General features: G+C 39.8%; 1 protein-coding gene across 5 annotated transcripts in view; it reads right to left on the reverse strand.

Moving 5' to 3' along the window:
• Positions 1–3771: 3771 nt before the first annotated feature.
• The window catches only part of raf1b (Raf-1 proto-oncogene, serine/threonine kinase b), a 29108-nt gene continuing 9395 nt past the window's right edge, over positions 3772–23484 (reverse strand). For 4 of the 5 annotated variants that reach the window (XM_017450579.3, XM_017450578.3, XM_017450577.3 and 1 more), the window contains exons 4-17: positions 21019–21121; positions 20764–20921; positions 16613–16705; positions 14474–14627; positions 13464–13488; positions 13272–13375; positions 12474–12591; positions 9423–9507; positions 8220–8396; positions 7660–7706; positions 7005–7123; positions 6728–6859; positions 5255–5389; positions 3772–4164 (exon numbers count right to left, since the gene is read on the reverse strand). In XM_017450579.3, coding sequence (XP_017306068.1) covers positions 4024–4164; positions 5255–5389; positions 6728–6859; positions 7005–7123; positions 7660–7706; positions 8220–8396; positions 9423–9507; positions 12474–12591; positions 13272–13375; positions 13464–13488; positions 14474–14627; positions 16613–16705; positions 20764–20921; positions 21019–21121 — 1591 coding nt within the window. In that variant the 3' untranslated portion in view covers positions 3772–4023. The remainder of the gene's footprint in view (positions 4165–5254; positions 5390–6727; positions 6860–7004; positions 7124–7659; positions 7707–8219; positions 8397–9422; positions 9508–12473; positions 12592–13271; positions 13376–13463; positions 13489–14473; positions 14628–16612; positions 16706–20763; positions 20922–21018; positions 21122–23484) is intronic. The other variant, XM_017450583.3, reaches the window with a different exon arrangement.

Below are 23484 nucleotides of genomic sequence, written 5' to 3' on the forward strand. Positions count from 1 at the left end.
ATGTTTGGTGCAGACCAAAGGCGTGTTTCAGGAGGAGCACCTCATACCAACTGTGAAGCACGGTGGGGGAAATGTAATGGTTTGGGGTTGCTTCTCTGCATCATGGACTGGAAGGCTTACATTCATTGACTGTGAATTCATCATATCAAGGAGTGCTTGAGGATAACGTGAAGCAATCTGTCCAAAAGTTGAACCTAAAGTGGACCTTTCAACAGGATACTGATCCTAAGCACACGATAAAATCCACCAAGGAACGGCTCAGAAAGAAGAAATGGAGGGTTATGGAATGGCCTAGTCAAAACCCGGATTTGAATCCCATTGAAATGTCGTGGGGGGATTTGAAACTGCAGTACATGAAAGAAAACCCTCAAACATCTCGCAACTGAAAGAATATCGCATGGAAGAGTGTTCAAAAATTCCAGCAAGCCTGGTGGACAGTTATGTAAAATGCCTACAAGAAGTTATTTCTGATAAAGGGGGCAAAACTAGCTTCTGAGGCCAAGGGTGTACTTACTTTTTCCACAGAAAAACATCACATCTATAGATATTTCTGTTTAATAAATGATTGAAACAGCTCATTGTCCTTGTGGTTTTGTTCAAGTTTATCAACTTTATTAGCAGGAACTGTTTCAAACATGATCAAATGTTTGCTTGTCCAAATATGTAAAAAAAAAAAAAAAAAAAAAAGCAGCAAACAATTTCCTTCGAGTGTAATCATTTTTTTCACATGGCTGTATGTTTCATTCAAATGGTAACAAATAAGTGTTCATTTTTAGCTCTTAATAAAAGGCTCCCATTTTTTAAATCCCAATCTCATAGAAAAGTTTTAGTATTCCCATCAGCTGGGTATGTGTAAACAGTGTGGCATCTTTTAAGGCGAGTGTGATCATTTAGGTATGTAGCTTGCACAGTGGTAAACTGGAAGCTGCAAGATGCCCTTATACACACACACACCGATCAGCCATAACATTAAAACTACCTGCCTGATATTGTGTCCGTCCCCCTTGTGCTGCCAAAACAGCTCTGACCAGTCGAGGCATTGTTTCCACAAGACCTCTGAAGGTGTGCTGTGGTATCTGGCACCAGGATGTTAGCAGCAGATCCCTAAAGTTCTGTTAGTCGTGAAGTGGGGCCTTCACGGATCAGACTTGTTTGTCCAGCACATCCCACAGATGCTCGATCAGATTGAGATCTGGGGAATTTGGAGGCCGAGTCAACACCTTGAACTCTTCGTCATGTTCCTCAAACCGTTCATGAGCAATGTTTGTAGTGTGTCAGGGCGAATTATCCTGCTGAAAGAGGCCACTGATATCAGGGAATACCGTTGCCATGAAGGGATGTACTTGGTCTGCAACAGTGTTTAGGTAGGTGGTATGTCTCAAATTAACATCCACATGAATGCCAGGACCCAAAGTTTCCCAGAAGAACATTACCCAGAGCATCACACCGCCTTCGTCCCATTGTGCATCCCGGTGCCATTTCCTCCCTGGGTAAGTGACGCACACGCACCTCCACGTCCACGCGATAAAAGAAAACGTGATTCATCAGACCAGGTCACCTTCTGCCATTGCTCCATGGCCCAGTTCTGATGCCCTTTGTAGGGACTTTTGGCAGTGCGCAGGGGTCAGCGGCTATGCAGCAAGCTGCGAGGCACTTGTGTTCTGACATCATTCTATCATAACCAGCATCAACTCTTCTGTGAGATCGGACCAGATGGGCATGGACATCGATAAGCCTTGTGTGCCCATGACCCTGTCGCAGTTTTTGAGATGCTCTAACCCAGTCATCTAGCCATCACAATTCGGCCCTCGTCAAAGACGATCAGATCCTTACGCATGCCCATTTTTCCTGCTTCCAACACATCGACTTCGAGAACTGACTCTTCACATATCAGCAGTAATGGCTTCCTGCAAAAGTTGAAAGAAATGAAAGCAAATCCACTAAATTCCCATGCTTCCCAAGGCATCCACCAAAAATACAGAACAATAGCTGCATTTAAAACAGTGCACACTTAAAATAATAGCAAGACAGTACACACAAAACCCCATGTTCCCAGACTGTACAGTAATTCAGACCAAACGGTGTATTTAACTCAAGTTTATTAAAATACAAAGCATTAACAGTCTTTCAAGTGCAAGTTGGACCTCGCTAAAGAACACCAGGTCAAAAATCAAAGAAAATGCCTTATAATCTCAATAATAATCATTGCGATGCGCTCATTTTTTTAATTCTCAAATTATATACAACCCTAGAAAGACAAATTAAAAAGGGAAAATCCCTGATACGCGATAAAAGAGATTTAAAAGGATACATCTGAAGTATGCACCTGACTTTGCTTTAGGAGGACGATCAGTCTACACCTTCAAATGAGTTGGAACATCTGGAAACGATCCAATTCTAGTTAGATGGTTAAATGAAAAAGGAATATGACTAGTAAGTGAAGAGTCCCATAGCCCTTCGTCTGGGAATTTTGTAGGTCGGGTTTTGCTGTTAAAATTTTGTGCGCGTTCACAAGCCGTAGCAAGAGCTCAGCTCCCGCAGACAACCAAAACCTCACGTAGTCAGATTCTATACTCTCGTAAAAATGGTGAAATGAATGAAGGAAAAAAAAAACCTATTAGGTTGAGGAAGGATAGATTATTTGATGGATTTGTAAAACGAACACACTGATCCAATACTGAATGTGAACCTGGTCCAATACAGGCCTGAAACACTGGACTGGTGTCTGGTGTGTTTCATGCCATGAAATGTGTATTATGTTGATGAACACAACACGGACCATGCATTTAAGGACACAGGTCAAGTCTTAAATCCCACCATCAGGCCTTAGTTCCTGAGAGGATGTCAGGATTGGATCGGTATTGACGATCGGATAATGCTCGGAGCTTTGATATAGTATTGAAGACCAGCCGACCCTGAAGAGGAGTGATGTCCAGTCCTGCATTTTTACATTCGCGCTTGATAAAAAAAATAAATAAATAAATAAAAAGATGTTACGTGCAGCAGTTAGTAAGAAAGTGTGCAAGTAAAAGTTTTGTAGCGTTAACAGACGAGTGGCCTCTGCCCGACGGGCTTAACTGCACTGGTTGAACGCATCTGCAAACCACGTTTTTAATCACTTTCTAATGATCATGACCGTTAAGATTATTTGTAAAGTGTTAGATTTTCCCTCTTTCGGCTGAAGAGTGCCATTTTTGACCAATTTCAGCTGAAAAGTTGAAATTGAAACAAATCCAATTAACTGATGTTAACTATATGCTTGTTTAGTGTTAGCCAAGTCAAACATACTTTGATTTTATTTCACGTTAATGAACTCCAAACAGAAAGGGTAGGCGTCGCGTCTTTCAAGCGAGACAATCATTTCGAGACGAGGACAACAGCTGAAAGATTACTCGTGTGAGAATGGGGGGGGAAGGGCTAATAGAGACTTCAAAAACACTTACACAAATGTCAATCGGTGCAGATTCATGCGTCAACTGCTGTTTTTTTTTTTTGTTTAATTGGGCAGGGGAACTAAATAAATAAATAAAAACGCTGCTCTTTTGGTGCATTTTGAGTGACGACTCATCACAGCGTTTTCATTTTAAGCCACTATACCAGGAATTATGGATTGACCCAATATTTATGATGAAGCATGTGCAAGGTTATGTAGCTAAAACCCAGTCGTAGGGTATTAATAGTGTATTTAATGCACTGCTGTATACCTCATCACACCAAATGAGATAAATGGGAATAAATTAAGTATAATCTTTTTTAAAAAAAAAAAAAAAAAAAAAAAGTGCTCTCCAGGCATGCCTTTTACTCGACTGACCTTCGGCTACTGTGAAAGGAATGCAGTCAAACATGATGACTTGATTACATTACGGCAGAACCAAAATAAAATGCTGTAAAAGGCTTTTTCTACTCTTTGTGCTTCATTCTGAGAAATCGTTGAAAATACGGTAATGTGATTGATGTGCTCCAGGTCTAGCAGAAGGAACTTCTGGGAAAAAGAAGAAAGAAAAAAAAACACAGGCAGCCATATTAGAAGACAGGGAGCCTTGTGGAGGTCAGAGTGCAAATGCTGATGTCGTCCGTGTGAGCGGCTCTGTGAAGCGACGGCTCCGACGCGCTGCGGTTGATTTTGGGCAGGGAGTGTTGCAGCAGCTCTATTGAGGCCAGAATCTAGAGAGCAAAAGGAACACGTATCAATCTGCGACGCCCTTTAAATTTAGATTACCCCGCCATCTTTTTACAGTCGTACTCCAGAACAGTGGTGCTTTATTTAACGTAAAACCTGGTCTCAAGTGATGGTTGTGGCTTCACGGCACTTAAAACCTTCCTTGTGGTTGACTGGAAAACCGCCAGATATTTTGGCTCGGACTGAACGGTTATTATGGCAGAAAAGCTCTTCGTCTAAATACACACTTGTCTAGTAAAGTAAGTGTATTTACTTTAATCCCCACTTTTCGAAGGTGGGGTTAAAGCGTTTCTTGGCGTGCTTAAATTATATTAAATTACATGTAAAATCTAAAAAGACGGCCTGGTTTGATGGAACTTTGATTGTTAAGTTGGGAACAAAACAGAATTAAGGAATAAATCATGATTGGGCATGCTGTTATAGGAACACTAGGATGGTAGGATATGTTCCCACACCGATTTTGATTCTTCCCCCCCCATTAGCAGCACTTCCAAAGCATTTACTCCTTTTATACCACAGCGATTTGCCAACAATTACATTTTTTTTAAAAAATTAAAAAATTAATGAACACCAAATACTTTTTATCCTTTTATAGTTAATGTTAATGTTATGGAACATCTGCAACTCAATTTGGTTCCCGTCATCACTTGCGTTATAACAGCTATAAGCAGACGTTCCCTCACCAGCATCTCTTCTTTTCTTACTGGCTTTATGTGGGGGGGGGGGATTTTTTTTAAAAAGCAGCTTGTCATATTACCAAGCTTGCCACGTTCTTTGTTAAATAACATTTTTTAATACGTTCGTTATTAGCCTTAGATTATGTGCTGCGCCCATCGTACAAGTCCCTATGACTGAACGGTGACTATAGAAACCATAAAGTATTTAAAGGAATAAATAAATAAAAGCATGTTAATATAAACCTATCATTTGAATTACAGATGACGCTACTGACCAATCAGATTCGAGCATTTAAAAGCACTGTGGTATAAGGGTTTAGAATAGAGATGATGTGAAATTGTGCCGATGAACATATTTCAAGACCAAACCAAGAACACCACGTTAAACAGTGATTACTTGAGGGAATAGCGGCCTGTCGTCTTTCGACTTCTTAATGCAGTCGGCGACGAGTCTCTTCATAGCTTTGGGGCAGCTCTTATACAGCTTGCTCAGGTCTGGAGACAAGTAACCTCTTCCTACCATGAAGATGATCTACAGAAGAGATTATTATAATTATTCCACCGTGCAATACAGAAAGCCTGCAACAGAAAATCAGCATTCTTTACCAAATATACAAACCCAATTAGATGTTTGAACTGAAAATTGCAAGACTAGGACTATGTAGCTTGTCTAAAGAAATGCGTGAGGGAGGCTCCTCTGCCACAAATTGCCAAGTAGAACTGGATCCCCAGTGCCCACTAATGTTTGAGGCTAAATTTAGTGTCTAGGCTCTGTGTAAGTTATATTCCACCAACTTGGAGTCACTGCTGATGAACCTGAACAGCATCAGAACTATATGAAGAACTACAGGGCTACATTCAGTTATGACTTACATTGTGTTTGTGCTACACTGGTACACAAATTATCCATAGCAGCTAGCGAGCGTTTCTCTATATTTTGAGTAGTAAAAATTACTCAGCAAGCCAGTGACTTGCATGTAAGCAAGGGATATGCAACCAAATATTAATTGTCATTTGATTGAATGTACTTTAAGACCATCTGTTACCATACTTTTGCTCACCTTTGCTGTAATCAAAGTTGCCATGTTCTAAGTTGAACACATCGAGATGTAAACACGAGCCGAAATTTTGATCTATACTTTCGTGATTTCAAACCCAAATGTCTTCAATGTATAGCGAAAACAAAAGGAATTGGCCTTGTTGTTCCAATACTTTTGGAGAGAACTGTATATACACAAATGGGGACAAATTATGGGAGGACAACAACGTAAACTTTTTTAGTAAGGTGTTTACCCACCACAAAAATCACTCAAACAACATCAAATGCACCGTAGCGTAGATTCGATCATTCTCTGGAAGAGTACTGGAGGAATGAACACGATTCCTCCAAAAGATATTCTTTAAGTTGGTGTTTTGATGATTGCGGTAGAGTGCGCTGTCTAAAATGTTGCTCCAAAATCATTTAGTGTTTAATTAGGGGGATCTGGTGACTGGAAAGGCCATAGCATGTGATTTATATTACGGTCATCCTCATCAAATCATTCAATGAGCCGTGGATGGGGGCAGAGTCACCCTGGAAGAGACCACTCCCAACAGCATAGAAATGCTTCATCGTAGGATAAAAGTCATCAGTCAGAAGAATTTTGTACTTGTTTGCAGTGATGTCTCTCTCTAAATAGACTAAATGTACCCAACCCATGACAGTAAAATGGCACATACACATAACAGAGCCACCATTTTGTCCTCTAATTTGTCCCCCATCTATATGCATCATAATTTCCCTTTTACATTTTTAATTTAGGCACAAGTGGGATTGTTGGGTTTTTTTTTTTTAAACAAAAAATGTATTCGCTGCGATTTGTGTAGTTACCTGGTCTCTGTTCGCAACCATAGAATACGGGAGCTCCCCGGTCATCAGCTCATAAAGCACGATACCGTAGGCGTAGACGTCTGACTGGAAACTGTAGGGATTACTGTCCTGCATCCTGATCACCTCAGGAGCCTGGAGCACAGAAATGGCTTTTGCTTAGGTTACATTGCTAGTAGTGCATAGAAGCATGTTCAATTTCCCTGTTCTGTTAGGCAAGTACAATGAGGTCAAATCAAACGACGTGACAGTCAGAATTATTTCGGTTTTTTCGTCCTACCATCCAAAGAATGGATCCCGAAGGCTGCTCTACTTGCTGCGAGCCGCTCCACCTCGTCTTCACCGTGGCCAAACCGAAGTCTCCGATCTTCACCGTTAAGCCTTCATGGAGAAAGATGTCTAGGGATGTGATGTAAGGGCTGAGATAACTCACAGGATGCCATGCGACAAACAATCCTGGCGACGACATGCCCCTGGCTGCTGCTGTTTGACTGCTGATCTTTGACCTGTGACCAACCAGTATACTGACTGCAATGTTGGTTAGAATATTTGAATCCTAAGACTATTAACACACACTCAGAGGAGCAATTTTTCACAGCCTTCTAAGCTCATATTTACCAAGGGTGCTAATATTAGTGAAGGGCACTGTATATAAAGACTTAAGCATGTATTCATGAAAAGGATTTTGCGTGAAATAGACATCGATTACTGGTTAGATACTTTCAACTAAGTAAACGAATGGGTGTAAATGTAAACTTTTTGCCAACCTATTCGTTTACTTATATTCCTTTATTGTAGTTTGGCAAGATATTCATTTGTAAACAAAAGAAATGCTTGGTATGCTAGTCATAAATGTTTAAAACACAGGCTTTACAGTAAGTGTTATTTCTTTCTCCTAGTCTTTCTCCACTTCATACGAGTTTATTAAAGGATACTGTTTGACTTCATGTCCCGGTGGATTATGTTCTTTGCATGCAAATAGCTAGGAGGAATATAAAAAAAAATTATTATTTTTTTTAAATGTAAAATAAGCTGACAACCACGAGATACAACACAACACACCACACCACACTGACAACCATTACTTGTTATCCGCATTGCAGGAGAACTATCCTTTTCTCTCAAGTGTGAAAAAAATGCCTCCATGTTTACATATAAAACACCCCTATATTGAGTGAACTCTTAGCCCTTTTCTAAAAACAGACACATTCACTTGTTGATGGGGTGGAAAAAGTCCAAACTTAATCTGCTATGGAAAACACAAATGCTGCAGACTGTTTGAAAATGACTCTCCACCTCATTAAGCACGGCACTCAACTCCCCGACTCTCGGCTCAACACGACGCAATGAATATTCAAGCCTAACCTTAGTATTATATTACTGTATTACTAGAATACCACGTCTAGTGATGCATCATATGAGATCACTATGCGTAGATTTCTCGACAGTAGAGCCGTTGATTATTGCGGCTCTAAAGCTTTCCTCGTTAACTCACTCCATGCCTTGAGCGGTCTGTCTGGCGATATCGATCAGCTGGAACAGCTGCAGTTTGGTGTCCTGGACGTGCAGGTGTTTATAAAGGCTGCTTCCTTCACACCACTGAGTCACGATGGCCAGGTTATCTTTGGTCATGTAGCCCATAAATAGCAAGATATTGACATGTCGAGTCTTTCTGTAGGGGTTAGATCAGAGACATAGAAGATGGCAGGTCAGGTCAGAACTAAAGGCTTTATTCCAGAGACGTGCTCTGAGCAAAAGAAGCACATGCAATAGTCAGGTGCTAACAGTGGCTAGCATTAAATGAACGGTGACATAATAAGCATGAATAACAGTGGTGACATTCTTTTGTTTTAGCATAGGGGATGAGTTGACATTTCCATTTTCAAGAGATACAGTCCCCTCTGAAACTACTGGAACAGTAAGGCCAATGAAATTTTTTGTGCTGTACACCAAAGGCATTTGGGTTTGAGATCAAAAGATGGATATGAGACGGGAGTTTAGAATTTCAGCTTTTATTTCCTGGTATTTACATCCAGATGTGTTAAGCAACGTAAAACATAGAACCATTTGTATCAGACCACCAGATTTTTAGGCAAGCAAAAGTATAGGAACAGATCAGTCGAAAAACATAAAAGTAAATAACACTCAGATACCTTCACCCTGCTACCGATGGTTGTTTTTGGGTTTTTCTTCACAGCTCTCAATGTTTGTCAGCAGTAGTTGTTGTTTTCCTTGGCCGACCCATTCGGTGTCTGTTTCTCAGCACACCAGTCCTTTCTTTCTTTTTCAGGACATTCCAAATGGTTATATTGGTTATGCCCAATGTTTCTGCAATGCCTCAGATTGATTTTTCCCTCTTTTTTCAGCTTCAAAATGGCTTGCTTTTCTCCCATAGACGGCTCTCTGATCTTCATGTTGGCTTAACCTTTTTAATAACAAATGCAGTCTTCAGGTGAAACTGAAGGCTAAAACCAACAGTATATGTTCGGAGGTATTTATCGTTTAAACAAATCAATCTAACAGGACACACCTGGGTACCAAGAAATACCGGTCAGTCACATGTTCCAATATTTTTGCTCACCTCAAAACTGTGTGATCTGATACAAAATGTGCTATATTACCTGGGTTCCCTAATCCCTCACAAATACCTTCTTGATTTGCATTATTGCTGGAGAAATATCTCCCCATACTGTCTCACCTCAGAACCGCCACCTCATTGCGAAAGGCCTGAAACTGCTCTGGCGTAGGATCTTTGACCTTTAAAATCTTCACCGCAACATCACCTAAATGGAGGTGCACAGGGTAAGTCCAGCTTGTCATGAGTAGTACAGAGCAACAAAACACTGTTACATGCAAGTTGTCTTTGTACATCTAAACAAGTATAAAAAAAATAAAAATAAAAAATTATATTTTTCAAACATTCAAATATAAACCAGCGACAAGACCAGAAATGATTGAACAATGGGTGGGCCTGGGTAAACTAGAGGGCTAGAGTCTGACAAGAAAAATCAAAAGAACTCAAATGTTTGCAGAAAGTGGCCAACAAGTTGAAAAGCTATTACTCGAGGTTTGTTCTTGCGCTAGGTTGGTAACCCTGCTCATGGTCTAATTCACTTCAGTTCAGAACACATTGTGCCATCTTCACAAATGCCAGTTGTTTACTGTAGTGCACACACACACACACACACACACACACACACACACACGTTGCCACTTGCTACAGACGATAAAGAACAAAACATTTCAGGAACTTTGCCAATCTGTAGGCTTAAAGGGTCATGTCGTTCCAAACCCGTAAGACTTTTGTTCATCTTCGGAACACAAATGAAAACATTTCATTTGAGATTTCAGACCCTCCATTTACAGTCCAAGTAACCAAAACTTTCAAGCTCCAAAACGGCATCGTAAAAGTAATTACATTACTCCCGATTTTATGAAGCAATACGAATGCTTTGCATGTGCAAAAAAAACAAACAAACACACAACTAAAATTAAGTCTCAATTCACAAAATATCTTCACTTCCGCATAGATCTCTGACGCACAGCTCCAGGGTCCCATTGTATCGCGAGAGCGGAGAGGTTTCATTAAAACGTCTTCATTTGTGTTCTGAAGAAGAACGAAAGTCTTATGGGACATGAGGGCGAGTAATTGATGACAAAAACTTTCATTTCGGGGTGAACTATATCCCTTTAACATGAACACAACAAAAGGTCTGTCACAGGCTGATCAACTCAAATGGAAAAAATAAATAAATAAATAAAAAGTTTTATTCAAACGTTACGTTTCCTACGGGCAATGTGGTCTATGCAGGCTTAGGCTTGAACTGCAAGGGAATATCTATGCAATGAAATTAGGACGTAATATTGTTCCAGAACAAGCAAACGTATCATTACTTGTTTCAAGTAAGCATTCTTTTAAATCTATGAGGAGAACCGTTATAACGGTCTGTCGGATTAGTCTTTGATTGTGGGGACATTTTATCCCAGTTAAAAATGACTGTTTTAGCATTGCAACATGCTAAACCCCAACAAACTGCAGTTCAGATCTGTAACTCCTGGATGAGTCTGATCTCCACTCTGACCGCGTGTTCCTGTGTTAAAAGAAACTGAAATGCGTTTCATGTTATGTTCTCTAAATACAGTGTACGAGTGGCAGGGGAAAAGGCAGTGAACGGCGTCCGTTTCAGAGAATGGTAAACTGTTTATTGAAGTAGCCTGCTACATGGTAGCACATTGCACAGAAAGGTCACCGGTTGCTGAGTAATATCACTCAAAGCGCCTTCTCAATGTGGCAGCTCCTAGTGAACGAGAACTTTGTTTTTTTTTAAGTGAATACTGTTAACAAGACCACAGTGTAACCCCTAGCTCCAAGAGAGGTTTTTTTGGGGGTGGGGCAGTGATATAAATAGGGGACATCAATGCAACTCTGTGTCCTGAGTTTTGGGATTTTATCATAATGTAAGTGCATTGGGTCCAATTTCCCCAAATAACGATACCCGACTGTGGCAGTGCTATGAAGTCACGTTACGCGAAAGAGAGTCAATCGCTGGTGTTCATCACCAATGATGACAAACCCAAACAAGTCTTCTTGTGAACAAATTGAAATGGATTTGCTCAGGTTTATTGAAAACTCGTAAAAACAGGAAATAGCAAACAGCATATCGATTTGTTCACTTCCCCAAAAGACAGGTTTGGTTTAATATTATTTGCTTGAGTTCTCGAACAGCCAGAATACATATAAAACAGAACTGTTGAGTGGTTGTTTAACAGTTAAGGCTCTGGGTTACTGACCACGGGGTTCAAGCCCCAGCACCACCAAGCTGCCACTGTTGGGACCTTAACCATATCTGCTCCAGGGGTGCCGTATCATGGATAGCTGAGATATGTGGAAAAAAAGAATTTCACTGGGCTGTAATATATATATATATAACAAATAAAGGCTTCTTCTTGTATAATACACTAAGTGGTGGCTCAGGGGTTCAGAACCAACCCTCAGGGCCCTTGAGCAAACCCTTTAAACGTCTCTCCTCCGGGGGTGTCGTTTCATGGCTGACCCTCTAATCCAAACTTTCTAACGAGCTGAAAAGAAAAGGTCTCTGAACGGCACTTAGGAATATCATAGAAATGCATACCAGCACTAAGCAAAAAGAGGTGGTTCGACAGCAGTACAGTGACAAAAATAAAGGTGTATGAAAAACCAGACCACAATTTGAAAAAAAACAAACACATAATGCACAGACTAGACAAGAATAGATACCAGGTGCATGCTTAAATTCTTCCCATCAGCTCTTATCTGATGCCCATAACCGGTTAGTGCATGACTTTGGCTTTGTGCACTCACTCTTATCGGACACTCCATCTTAAAACACTGAGCACAGGTACTGAGCAGGTGTACGGAACCCCTCGGTGGAGGAAGAGAGGGGATATATCATATCTCAAACATACACTAATCTCACTAGCAGCATGAGGTCCTTGCAGCCTATACACAGCTTTCTAGATATCATGCAGCCAATGCACCATGCATTCTTTATGCAACCTTGCTTGTTGAATAAACCATGGCATCCGAAGGGGAGGAGTAACTCTTCAGTCTGTATAAAAGGTGGTGCAATTTCCACTGAAACTTTGCAATGCACTTGCCCAACACACCAGAAGTCTCCTGTCCATTGTTTGCTTTGGTAGAGACTAACATCAATCATGTACAACTTTTCCTTTAATCCCAAGCACCATGTTAAATACCTATAATACTCACCATGCCATTTCCCTTTGAAAACCGTCCCAAATGACCCGGACCCAATACAGGAGTGCAGAACCACCTCGCTGGCATCAATCTCCCAGTAGTAGCAGGAGTCTCGCTTCTCCCTGGGCCGCTGAGGGGGAAGGAATTACACTTTATGAAGACAATTTTCAATATGGACTATTACATTTTTTAAAAATAAAATCAAAGCAAAGCAAAGAAGCACCTTCTCTTTTACCCTAATCGAGAAATGCAGATTGTATTAATATGCAAATATTACAATACATGTACACAATAAATAAATAACCAAATTATTTTGAGATTATACTCTGAAATCACTGTAAAATAAACAGAAATGTAATACAAATCAAATTTGTTGATGGGAGATTTCACCCAAAAATGCTGCCAAAGAAGAAATAATTGTACAACGAGGAAAATGTTTGAGCAAATGAATACCGAAAACCGGTTAGCAAAATTTCAACAAGGACCATGCCTTTATGTTTCCAGTCTGGCCGTGTGGAAAAAAAATACATTTTATTTCCAAATATGTACAACATCACAAAATTGTAACATCATATTTAATTTAAGAGCGATAAAATTCACAAGTGTATCAAAATGCTCGACATATCTGCAAGCCGAACACTGTATCGCAGATTTAAATAAAAGTGCATAACTTGTACATTAGAATATAATGAATAAAAATAAAGTAACGTTCGAGGAACTAGTCAAATGGATCAAGACAGACTAGCATGCAGTTCTAAAAATAAAAAATTTAAATTAAAGAGAGATTTAAAAACACATGATGAAACTTACTATTCGGTTTTTGTCCTGAGTATTAGATGAAGCCTTTTCTCTATGAACAGGGCCTGGAGTTTTGGGCTGAGACCACCCTGTGGGACTGAGATTAGGATGTCTTCCTGTGTGGGAAGGACATAAAAATGAGACAAAACTGACGTGAAAATGTCTTTGTAAGTCTTACTGAAATATCCTTATAAACATTCTCACCTGAGTCCTGATTTTTTGAGGCATCCTGTTGGGAAAGGAGGAAGACAAAAGGGTGTTTAGTTGTGAATCGGTATCAAAATGTAATGCATTTCAAATGGCTCAAAAGTGGAATGTGGAAAGTCCAGGTCTCGGTCACAATTCATATAGAAATTATCATACTTTCCAGACAATGCTTCACTCAGGAATATAAGACACTCCCTGCAAACTTCTGTCTTCTTAGGAAAAAAATGTATTGCTTTAGCATCTACAGAATGAGTCTATTTAGAGCCCACTAGCTTCGTGTAGTTTACTGTTCGCCCTGTTAGTGCTGCCGTAATTTGGCTCTTCAGTCGAAGCCCAGGCTACAGTCCTGATCTCAAAAGAACATGGGAAGAAAATCTCTCCATCTATATAGTGCTTTCGAAACAGGTTGATCTTTTTTTTTTTTTTTAAGGATCATATTCGGGATCAAAATTCTGTTACTTGTGATATAAACATGTGCAAATTATAGTTACAGTTCAAGCCTGTAGCGCTCAGAATCTAATTTTAAAAAATGTCAGAATTTGACCTTGTGAAGTGTTTCCCATGACACTACTCATTTAGTCTCAGATATATTTTTAATGCCAAAACTGACTCACAGGGAATAGGGAATACTTATGGTCTGGCCACCCAACTGCAGTTAGTTAAATCTAACACAATGAAGAGATTTATACAGAACCTTTAATAACCTTTAGTAAAAGGTCTGCACTTATATAGCACTTTTTTTTTTTGTTTTGTTTTGTTTTTTTTTAAATCTTAGCGGTTCTACAAAGCACTTTACACTGGTTCTCATTCATCCATTCACAATTACTGTTCCCACACAAGATGGACATAGAGCTCCCACACCTCCTAAATCCAAGTTTAACACCGGTACACCACTAAACCATGCTTGTGCCTATATATACACACACATAAATAAAGCCCTCATGCGAGTACAGGAGCAAAACAAAGAAAAAGGCGAACTCCCGTGAAGTCGGGTTTGGACTCCTCACCTCACATGAAGCCCCGCCTCCAGGCAGGCTGCTGCTGACCATGTGGACGTTGGGTGTGGACGTGGAGCGCTGTTTCTGGGAGAGAGAACCACTGGAGGGTGGCAAAGGCGCAATGTAGTTAAAGGCATGAGGTGTAGAGTGTCTGTGATAAGCGCTAAAAAAAATAAAAAAAATAATAAAAATAAAAAAAAACACGTCATTCTCAGACTTCATTCAAATACAACAACTATATGTAGAAATACTTCCTAAAAAATAATGCCGCAAAATCACTGTAAACACAGGTGTATGTTTGTTGTTGATCCAACTTCTAGAAGACTACACAGGCATCTGTGCCAGGTTCGAGACGTTTAGTAGTGTTGAGACAACTACAAACATGAGCCTCGAAGCACTGTGGTGGAAAATCATAACAATGACCAAGCATTTAATGTAGCTTCTTGAAGTGGGATTCCTGATCTAAAGACCTGATTAGATCCTTCTGATTTGTGCTAATGCATTCGTACTGAAGCTAATGCAGTGGCTTGATGCCTTTAATAATGGCTCAGGCCAGTTTGGTAGACACATTCCTGTAAAATCCTGCATTTCAATGCTGCTTAGTTGTTTGTTTTTTAAGTATTAGTTTGGCCAAAAATTTACTGTATCCAGTGTTTGGTATCCAGTGTTTGGTATCCAGCGTTTGGTATCCAGCGTTTGGTATCCAGCGTTTGGTATCCAGCGTTTGGTTCGTTAGGTTTATGAACAATGTGACTAAAGGAAGTCTCTCACACCAAGCTTTTTTGTACATACATGTCCAAATCTCCCTATTCTTCACCTCAACTGACGATGGTCAAGTACGTAAAAATCATCCATCCATTTTACATACCGTGTATCCTATGCAGAGAGCCTGGAACCTATCCTCAGGGCACAAAGAGGTTGACACCTTGGATGGGGTACTGACCCAACGCGGAGCACAACCGCACACACTCCAGACAATTTGAAAATGCCAATCAGCCTACAACGCATGGCTTTGGACTGGGGAAGGAAAAGCATGGGGAGAATATGCAACTCCATGCACACAGGGCAGAGGCGGGATTCAAACCTCCAACCTCAGGAGGCACCAGAGGTGCGAGGCAAAAGTGCTAGCAACTAAGCCACCGTGCCCCCTACATAAAATCATTTTTAAATAAACGTAGTGGTCATTTTTAACTTGTTATTTTTACTGGTTAGCTACATTAAGCTTTTAGCTCCAATGCAAAACTACAGAAGTAAATGTAAGACAGACACTCAACCTATCTTGACTGAATAAACTTGAGCTAAATGGGAAAACTATGTAAATATCATCGTCTTGCGCTTTGTACTGGTCCTGCCATCTACAAACCAACTTCACCAATGGCACTGTACACCGATAGAGTACAAGCATCTTAAATGTTTTTTACTCCAAAGTTCAAAAACTGCATCGCTTTTTTGTGTCTTCACTGTATTACTTTGCCTTCTTGGCTGCACATTATCTATACGTCAGTCTCGATAAAAGCTTTTAAGCTTCTGCCGAATGTTGGACCTCTTTCAACTGTTACTGTATCTCCAGTCCAACACTAATGTAATAAAGCCATATCTTGATTCCAACATCATCATTAAGAGAAGGTATATATGTGCAATGGTCCAGTCTTCTTATAGGCATGACATGGTAGCAGCAGTCCCTAATTTAAACTAGAGACCAGTTTGGAGAATTTTAGCCACGGTTGCCCAATCATTCCAGGAGGGACATTTTGCTGTGTTACTCATTAGCATTCATTTTGCAGGAACTCTGCCTGTTGTGTCTCACATTATTTCCATATCCAAAGCCACATGACCACTTATTCTAGGGGAATTCAGCTTCAGTAAGCTTTTGTATAAACTTCCTCAAATGGGCTTCAGGATATGAGACTATAACATTGGGTGGAATGCAAAAGTAGACTTTAAACAGTTTTGTTTCGTTTTTTTTTTGTTGTTTTTTTGTTGTTGTTTTTTTTTTTTTTTTTGGGGGGGGGGGGGGGGGGCTAAACTAACTAAAAATGCTTCAGTCAGAAACTGTAAAGGAATTATAACAAATGTTCAAGACTATTAGACAAAAAAAATATATACTTTGATTATCTGCTGCTTTAAAATCGGCCTCAGAGCACTGACCTGGCAGGAAGTCGGGATAAAGAGTCTCGCATCCTCCGAGATGAGAGAGGTGGTAGTGACGGCGTTCCACTTTCTCCAGGTGTGGGAAACAAACTGGGAGAGGAAGAGGAGCAGGAAATTAGTGTCTGCCATTTAATATGTTGGCACAACTGGAACTGGCAAAGCAGCATTGGCTTAATATCAACAGATAAACACTTGGTCTTGGTTTAAAGTAGAAATAGGTTAGTAAAATTCACACTTTTTCAACCAGCTAATACATTTTTGGGGTCTTCAGTTTGGCACTGGAGCTACAATGCTAATTTACCTGAAGCCTACAACGCACAGTTAGCTTTATGTAAACCGCATGTCAAATCATGCCGGGTTGTACAGTATCTCAAATAGTCTCAACTGAGTGGATTCTGAGACTGTACGACTACAAGGGACAAAATGACATCACAGAGCTGAAAACAGTAGTGGCAGCCATCTTGAACCCAGAATCACTTTCTTCCTCAGCACACAGTTTGGTGTCACTCCGTACGAACATCAGACCAAACAAAACTTGAACTTCAGAAGTGTTTCAGACAACAATATAGATCCAGGTTTTGTATATCCTTCATTTGCAGTGTATTCTGAGGTGTGTGTAATGATTTAGTGGTGATCAAACTCTCCCTTATGACGCATTTCTGATTTCGTATTGTTAATGTTCCTTTTGGAATGTTGGGGGGGGGGGGGGGGGGGGGGGCCATTAGGAAAAAAAAAAGAAAAGGAAAAAAAAAATAAAAAATCAGTGAGAGTTTCCATCATGTAATGGATCTTAATGGTTTCCATCAGATTCCTGTAGATTTCCATTAGAAATTTTCTGGTTACTAGTAATCTAAGAACAGAGCTTAACAGAGCCTCCTTTAATGGATGGATAATTACCATTAAGATAAAATGACAAATTTCACTGCTATTCATTTGGCTAGGAGGGCCACAAAACTGCTGGCCTTCAACAGAAGTTCCTCAAACATCTCTATTTGCAGCATGCAAACAATAAAACAAGGCACTTGCTCTTAACAATTAAAGATGAGTATAGGAGAACTAGAAATTACAGGAGAGAGTTCAGTGGTGTAATCATCTGAAGAATAGTCCTTTGTGCCGGGCCTTTCCCTATCTTCACGGATATGTATCTCCAAAGAGATACAGCCGACGAGTACAGCCGACGCTGTATGCAAAACTCCGTGTGCATTGGTGACGAGGAACACCAAACTACCGCGAGTCAAGTGCAATGGGTGCATTTACTTTCTTTTCCAATATTTCTTCTAAATAAGTTTAATACTGCACAGCAATCAGTTTACACATCCTTTATTCACATCTGTTTAAGTGAAATCATAAAATTTGGAAAAGGCACATATGAAAACATAGTAATATAAAAGTATAATACATCCCCAATTCCAAAAAAGTTGGGATGATGTGTAAAACGGAAATAAATCTATATGGAAGCATATGTTGCTCTAAAACCTGTATATACCTTTCAGCATTGATGGTTAATTTCCTGATGTACAAACTGTCCATTCCATAGGCACTAATGCACCCCCATACCATCAGAGATGCAGGCTTTCAAACTGAGCGCTGATATAAAGCCGGATGGTCCCTCTACTCTTTAGTTTAGAGGATGCGGCGTCCATGATTTCCAAAAAGAATTTCAAAATTTCGATTCGTCTGGCCACAGAACTGTTTTCCACTTTGCCTCAGTCCATTTTAAATGAGCTTTGGCGCAGAGAAGACTGCAGTGTTTCTAGATCATGTTCACACATGGCTTCTTTGCATGATAGAGCTTTAACCAGGATTTGTGGATGGCACGGTGAACTGTGTTCACAGACACTGAGTTCTGGAGGTGTTTGAGCCCACGCAGTGATTTCCATTACAGAATCATGCCTGTTTTTAAATGCAGTGCCGCCTGAGGGCCCGAAGATCATGGGCATGCAGTATTGATTTACACTCTTGTCAGTTGTGCAGAGAGATTTTTCCAGATTCTCTTGATGAATCTTTTGATTATATTATGTATTGGAGATGATGAGATAGTCATAGTCTTCACAATTTTACGTTGAGGAACATTATGAAATTGTTCCACAAATTGTAGGTGCAGTTCACAGATTGGTGAACTTCTGCCCATCTGAAAGACTCTGCCTCTCCAAGATAATCTTTCTATACCCAATTATGTTGCCAATTAACCTCCAGCTGTTTCTTTTTAGTAACACTTACTTTTCCAGCCTTTTGTTGCATGCGTCCCAACTTTTTTGAGACATGTTCCGGCCATCAAATAAAAAAAATTTACCTTCTTTTTTTTTTTTCTTAAAATGGCATGTTTCCTCAGTTTAAACATTTGATACGTTTTCTGTGTTCTATTGTGAATAACATACGGGTTTATGAGATTTGGAAATCATTGCGTCCTGTTTTTAATTACATTTTACACCACGTCCCAACTTTTTTGGAATTGGAGTTGTAAATAAAACTGACTTTGTCTTATACAACTTTGGCAGAGCTGTAAACCCTATTCAAGCAGCATTTGTTTTTCATACTGATGTCTGTAATTAAATATTTATCTCCTTCATCGCATCTGGACAACAATAAACGGACATGGGGTGAGCGAGTTTCCAAGAGCTTTTTTTTCCCCTCATAACATGGCTGTTTGTTTTTGTTATTGTTTTTGTAGCTTGTGAATATAAAGCGAGTTTTTATACCAGCTGAAACAGACATCTGCTTTAAAACTAAATGAATGGCCTCACCTAAAATTTAATTAAAATAAGGCACTGAAATGTTTACCTACATTATTCATCATCCTTGATGAAACATCTCACTGAAATATCCAACTGTTTGTTTACTTAATGCAAATCGTTTTCACTGGACTCCACAGTCTGCATGAAAATCTCCTTTAAATCCTCCGTAAAACCAGTGAAGCCTGGATTCTGTGGGCTTCTACGGAAGATTCAAGTACACCGTGTATTAATGGGAGGAAAGCTTAAGCTCACTGGACAACAGGCTTTTAGTACGTCATTTTGGGTCTCATCAGTATACCATTCAGACAGTCTGTCCGAATACTCGATTCTGATTGGCTGGATGGTGTGCAGTCAGACCGTTGAATGCAAAGGTAGTTTCAGTCACGTTTACATGGACAGCAGTAATCTAATCACTGACCTAATTCTGAATAAGACAATATTCTGATTAAGGTGTTTACATGAGTTTCTTTTAGAATATTCCTTTCATGTTCCCGTTTTACACGTTATAGAACATAGATCGATTAACGGCACACGTCATTACGTCCCCACGCCACCCCATGTACTAAAACTCAGACGTTCCCTCCAAAATTTCACCTATCGACATACAGTTCATCTTCATTATGGTACCGTATACAGTTTGGGGTGTTTTTTTTTCATTTTTAATTTAACGAAAGCTTCAATTGCAGTTAATTATTTGTCGTGCTATACGTGCTAATAGACGACTGCTTGAAGCTCGTTATTGTCTGGGTAATTGGTAAATACTTTTGCATTTGCTTTTTATGTATATATAAATCTAGATGTCTAGCTATCAATACATTCTTGTTGACCTAATTTCATGCTCTTACTTATGAGAAGAGTCTGAGAATTAAACAGGAGGCCAGACTAACATATGGAACAGATCAATCCGAACACACAAAGATACACACACACACACACACACACTTCAGTAACAGACACCTGTGCTTCCACATTTTTTTTTAAAAACACCAGCTGTCACTGAGCTGTAATCATCATTACAATAGCCAGTTTAATCAGCTTGCAGGATCAAGACCTTTCTTGTAATTACCTTTACTTTCTTTCTAATTCTGATAAGTTTCTGGTTTAAAAAAAAAAAAATGATAGAAAGAAGTACACAGGCAAAGCAATAGGACATACAGCAGCTATAATTCCCAAACATCTATCATTTCACGATTGCTCGTAATGTTCTCTCTTAAACTGCACGTGGAAATGACTAAACACCCGGCGATTACTGCTCAGGTCATCGAAAAACAATCAGCAACTTGCATTGAAATCTGATCAGAGAAGAACAACGATCTCCCAATCTGGACGGCAAAATAAAAAAAAATTTTTAAAAAGGATTTACCCCCAGCTAAACCTAATCCCGTACTAATAAGGCTTTCTAACCAAACTTACAGGAGCTGTCGAATGTTGCTCCAGTCAACACACATTGTGGGGACTTTGGTGCTGCAGTGCTCGTGGAATTTGTAGCCGCACGTCTGACATCGGAAGCCATGTAAAAGGAACTTCTGGCAAATGTCACAGAAGGCCAGCTTCAGAAACGTCTTTCGTACCTGTAAACGTTGAAAAGAAAAATTCTGGTTTGGTCAGCGGTTCTTAAACAGGGTTATTCATTGACACCTAGGGCCTCTGAAACGCAAGACAGCTCACAAAGTTGTGCGTCGTTAGCGGTACGTGATCCAAGACTTCTACCAGCAGCTCTTCCCCGATGAGTGAGGTAGAATCAGTGTTCCAGTCCATACGAGATTTTTTGCTGAAATCAAGAGGAAAACTGGCTTTTGGTTACAAGTTTTAATCAGCAAACAGTTCAATAACTACAAATCAGAAAAATAGCATAATAAGAACAATACACAGATGACTATTACACGCCATGCAACTCCTACTTCGCATGAATTAATTTATGAAATACTACAATACCACTTAAAAGGAATAATTCAGTGAAAAACTACACAATCTTCCACACACTAGTAAAAATGTAGTCCGTCAGGCAAGTTTGGTGTCCAAAATGTGCTCGTTAAGACTTGCCCTGTAGGCTAATCTAGAGGACAAATACTTCTAGATCTCGCCTAAAATCTTTCCTGTAAACACTGTGTAGGTAGTTAGACTATGAGGGCAGCCATCTTGGCCAACAAGAATCCAAACCTGAAGGCAAACTTGTACCGTAAATGTGATGATGATAATAACGTAGTCCCACTTTGTAAAAACAGGCTTTCACTGATAGATTTAAAACTTAAGGATTTGAAGCCAACTCACGTAGAAAGATGCACATGGCATTGCATTTCATAACGTGTACTGCGCATGTTTCTCCACTGCACTAATCGATCTGACGATAGCACATGGCAAGTTAATACACTTATACATCGCTATAACTAACGCAAAATCAAGCAGACGGTTCAAAATGATCGCAGATCTGAGCCAAGACGTGCGTGTTATATCGTTACGACACGCGTTCAGTCAAATCCCTCTTTGATTCACGCGTGTTGAACATGAGTACAGCTAAAAGAGCTCATTTACCAACAAACATCACTGTCAAAGACCGTGCTAAGCAATTTCGCGCAATTGTAATTTCGCCAATTCAAGTAGTTTTCCCAGGGAAAAACAAGCAAAAGAATCTCGGTCGGTTGCATTGAAAATTCGGAAAAAAGCCGCAGCAAAATCACGCGTTTTTGAATTGTAATGACACTAACGCGGTATTTAAGACACTAGTACGTGTTCTGGGACACAGAGGATGTAAATATTTGCTGGTTTTATTATCTAGTACTGAATACCAGTTAAAAGAAGTTAAAACCTCTTGACTTGTATGCAGTCGAGGGCATATGGCACGTTCCTCGGAGTAGGTTACACGGAGTAGATTACTGACCGATGGCACAGTGTTACTATGCTAAGTAAGCATGCTAGATGGTTAATGCTAACTAGTTAGCTAAAACATAAGCAGGGGAGCCTCTGCTCCGATCTCTCAGCATTCGGCATAGTGTAACTCTACAGCTCTGAAACCAATGGCAACAAGCTGGTTAGTTTTCAAGCTAATTGTGGATAACCGGGCTTCTTTCTAAGTTTGGAGCATGAGGACTGCTGCCAAATCAAACCCAATATATCCGATTGTGAATACCAAATTACAAAAATCTCAAGAACATCATGTTTTAAGAGTTTCCCACCCCACCCTTGACTCATTAAATGAAAGAATGATATTATTAAACATACGCACTACAGCTTTTTAAATGAGACTGCAATGCTTAAAAAAAGTGAAAGATTTTAATCCTCATTAACCTTGTAGCTCCAGTACAAAAATTAAAGAAAGCAAATTTTGGACACCAAATTTGTCTTGGCTGACCAACTACATTTGGTTTAGCCGGAAAAGGTTGTGAATTTTTCCTCAGACCTATTTCTCTAAACAAATATGTTTAACTGAGGAATAATAAACAGTGACTAAGTTTATTGTCAAAATGTACAGGACTTTCAACTGTTTGCAGTGAATAAATCAAACAATACCAATTTAAATCGTTCAACACAACGAATACTTCAAGTGGTTTCCCCAAATTCAACTGAAAATGGAACTTATAAGCACTTCTCCAGTTTCAAAATTTTTCACCCCCCCTGAATAGAATCCCTCACAACAGCACAAATATGCAAAGCAGGTGTTGTCTCGAGCACACCTCATGCAACTAATCAAGGGCTTCATTAGTTGCACCAGGTGTGCTTGAGCTGGAACACATAAAATACAGGAACTGGCTAGTGGTAGAAAATGGATGAAATACCTGGACGGGGTAGAAAAAGGAAGCTATCAACGGCTGCAAAAATATTCATGAGAAGGCAGGTTATGAAAAACCCTCGAGTGACTGCAAAAGAACACTTGGTGACTTGGTGGTTTCAGTGACACTGAGGTTTCAGTGAGCACAGCAAGGGTCGTACTAAACACAGAAGGTTTCCATGCCAGAACTCCAAGACGTTTACCACTACTGACCATAAAGTACCAGAAAGTCGGCTCAAAATCATATAAATAAGCCACAGAAGTTTTGGGATTCTGTGGAGCGATGAAACAAAACTGGACATTTTCAGCGCGATGGATCGGCGGTATGTCTGGAGGAAGAAGAATGAAGAAAGAACCCTGTCCACAGT

This window comes from Ictalurus punctatus, chromosome 21 (genome assembly GCF_001660625.3).
Source record: "Ictalurus punctatus breed USDA103 chromosome 21, Coco_2.0, whole genome shotgun sequence".
Classification (NCBI taxonomy): Eukaryota; Metazoa; Chordata; class Actinopteri; order Siluriformes; family Ictaluridae; genus Ictalurus; species Ictalurus punctatus.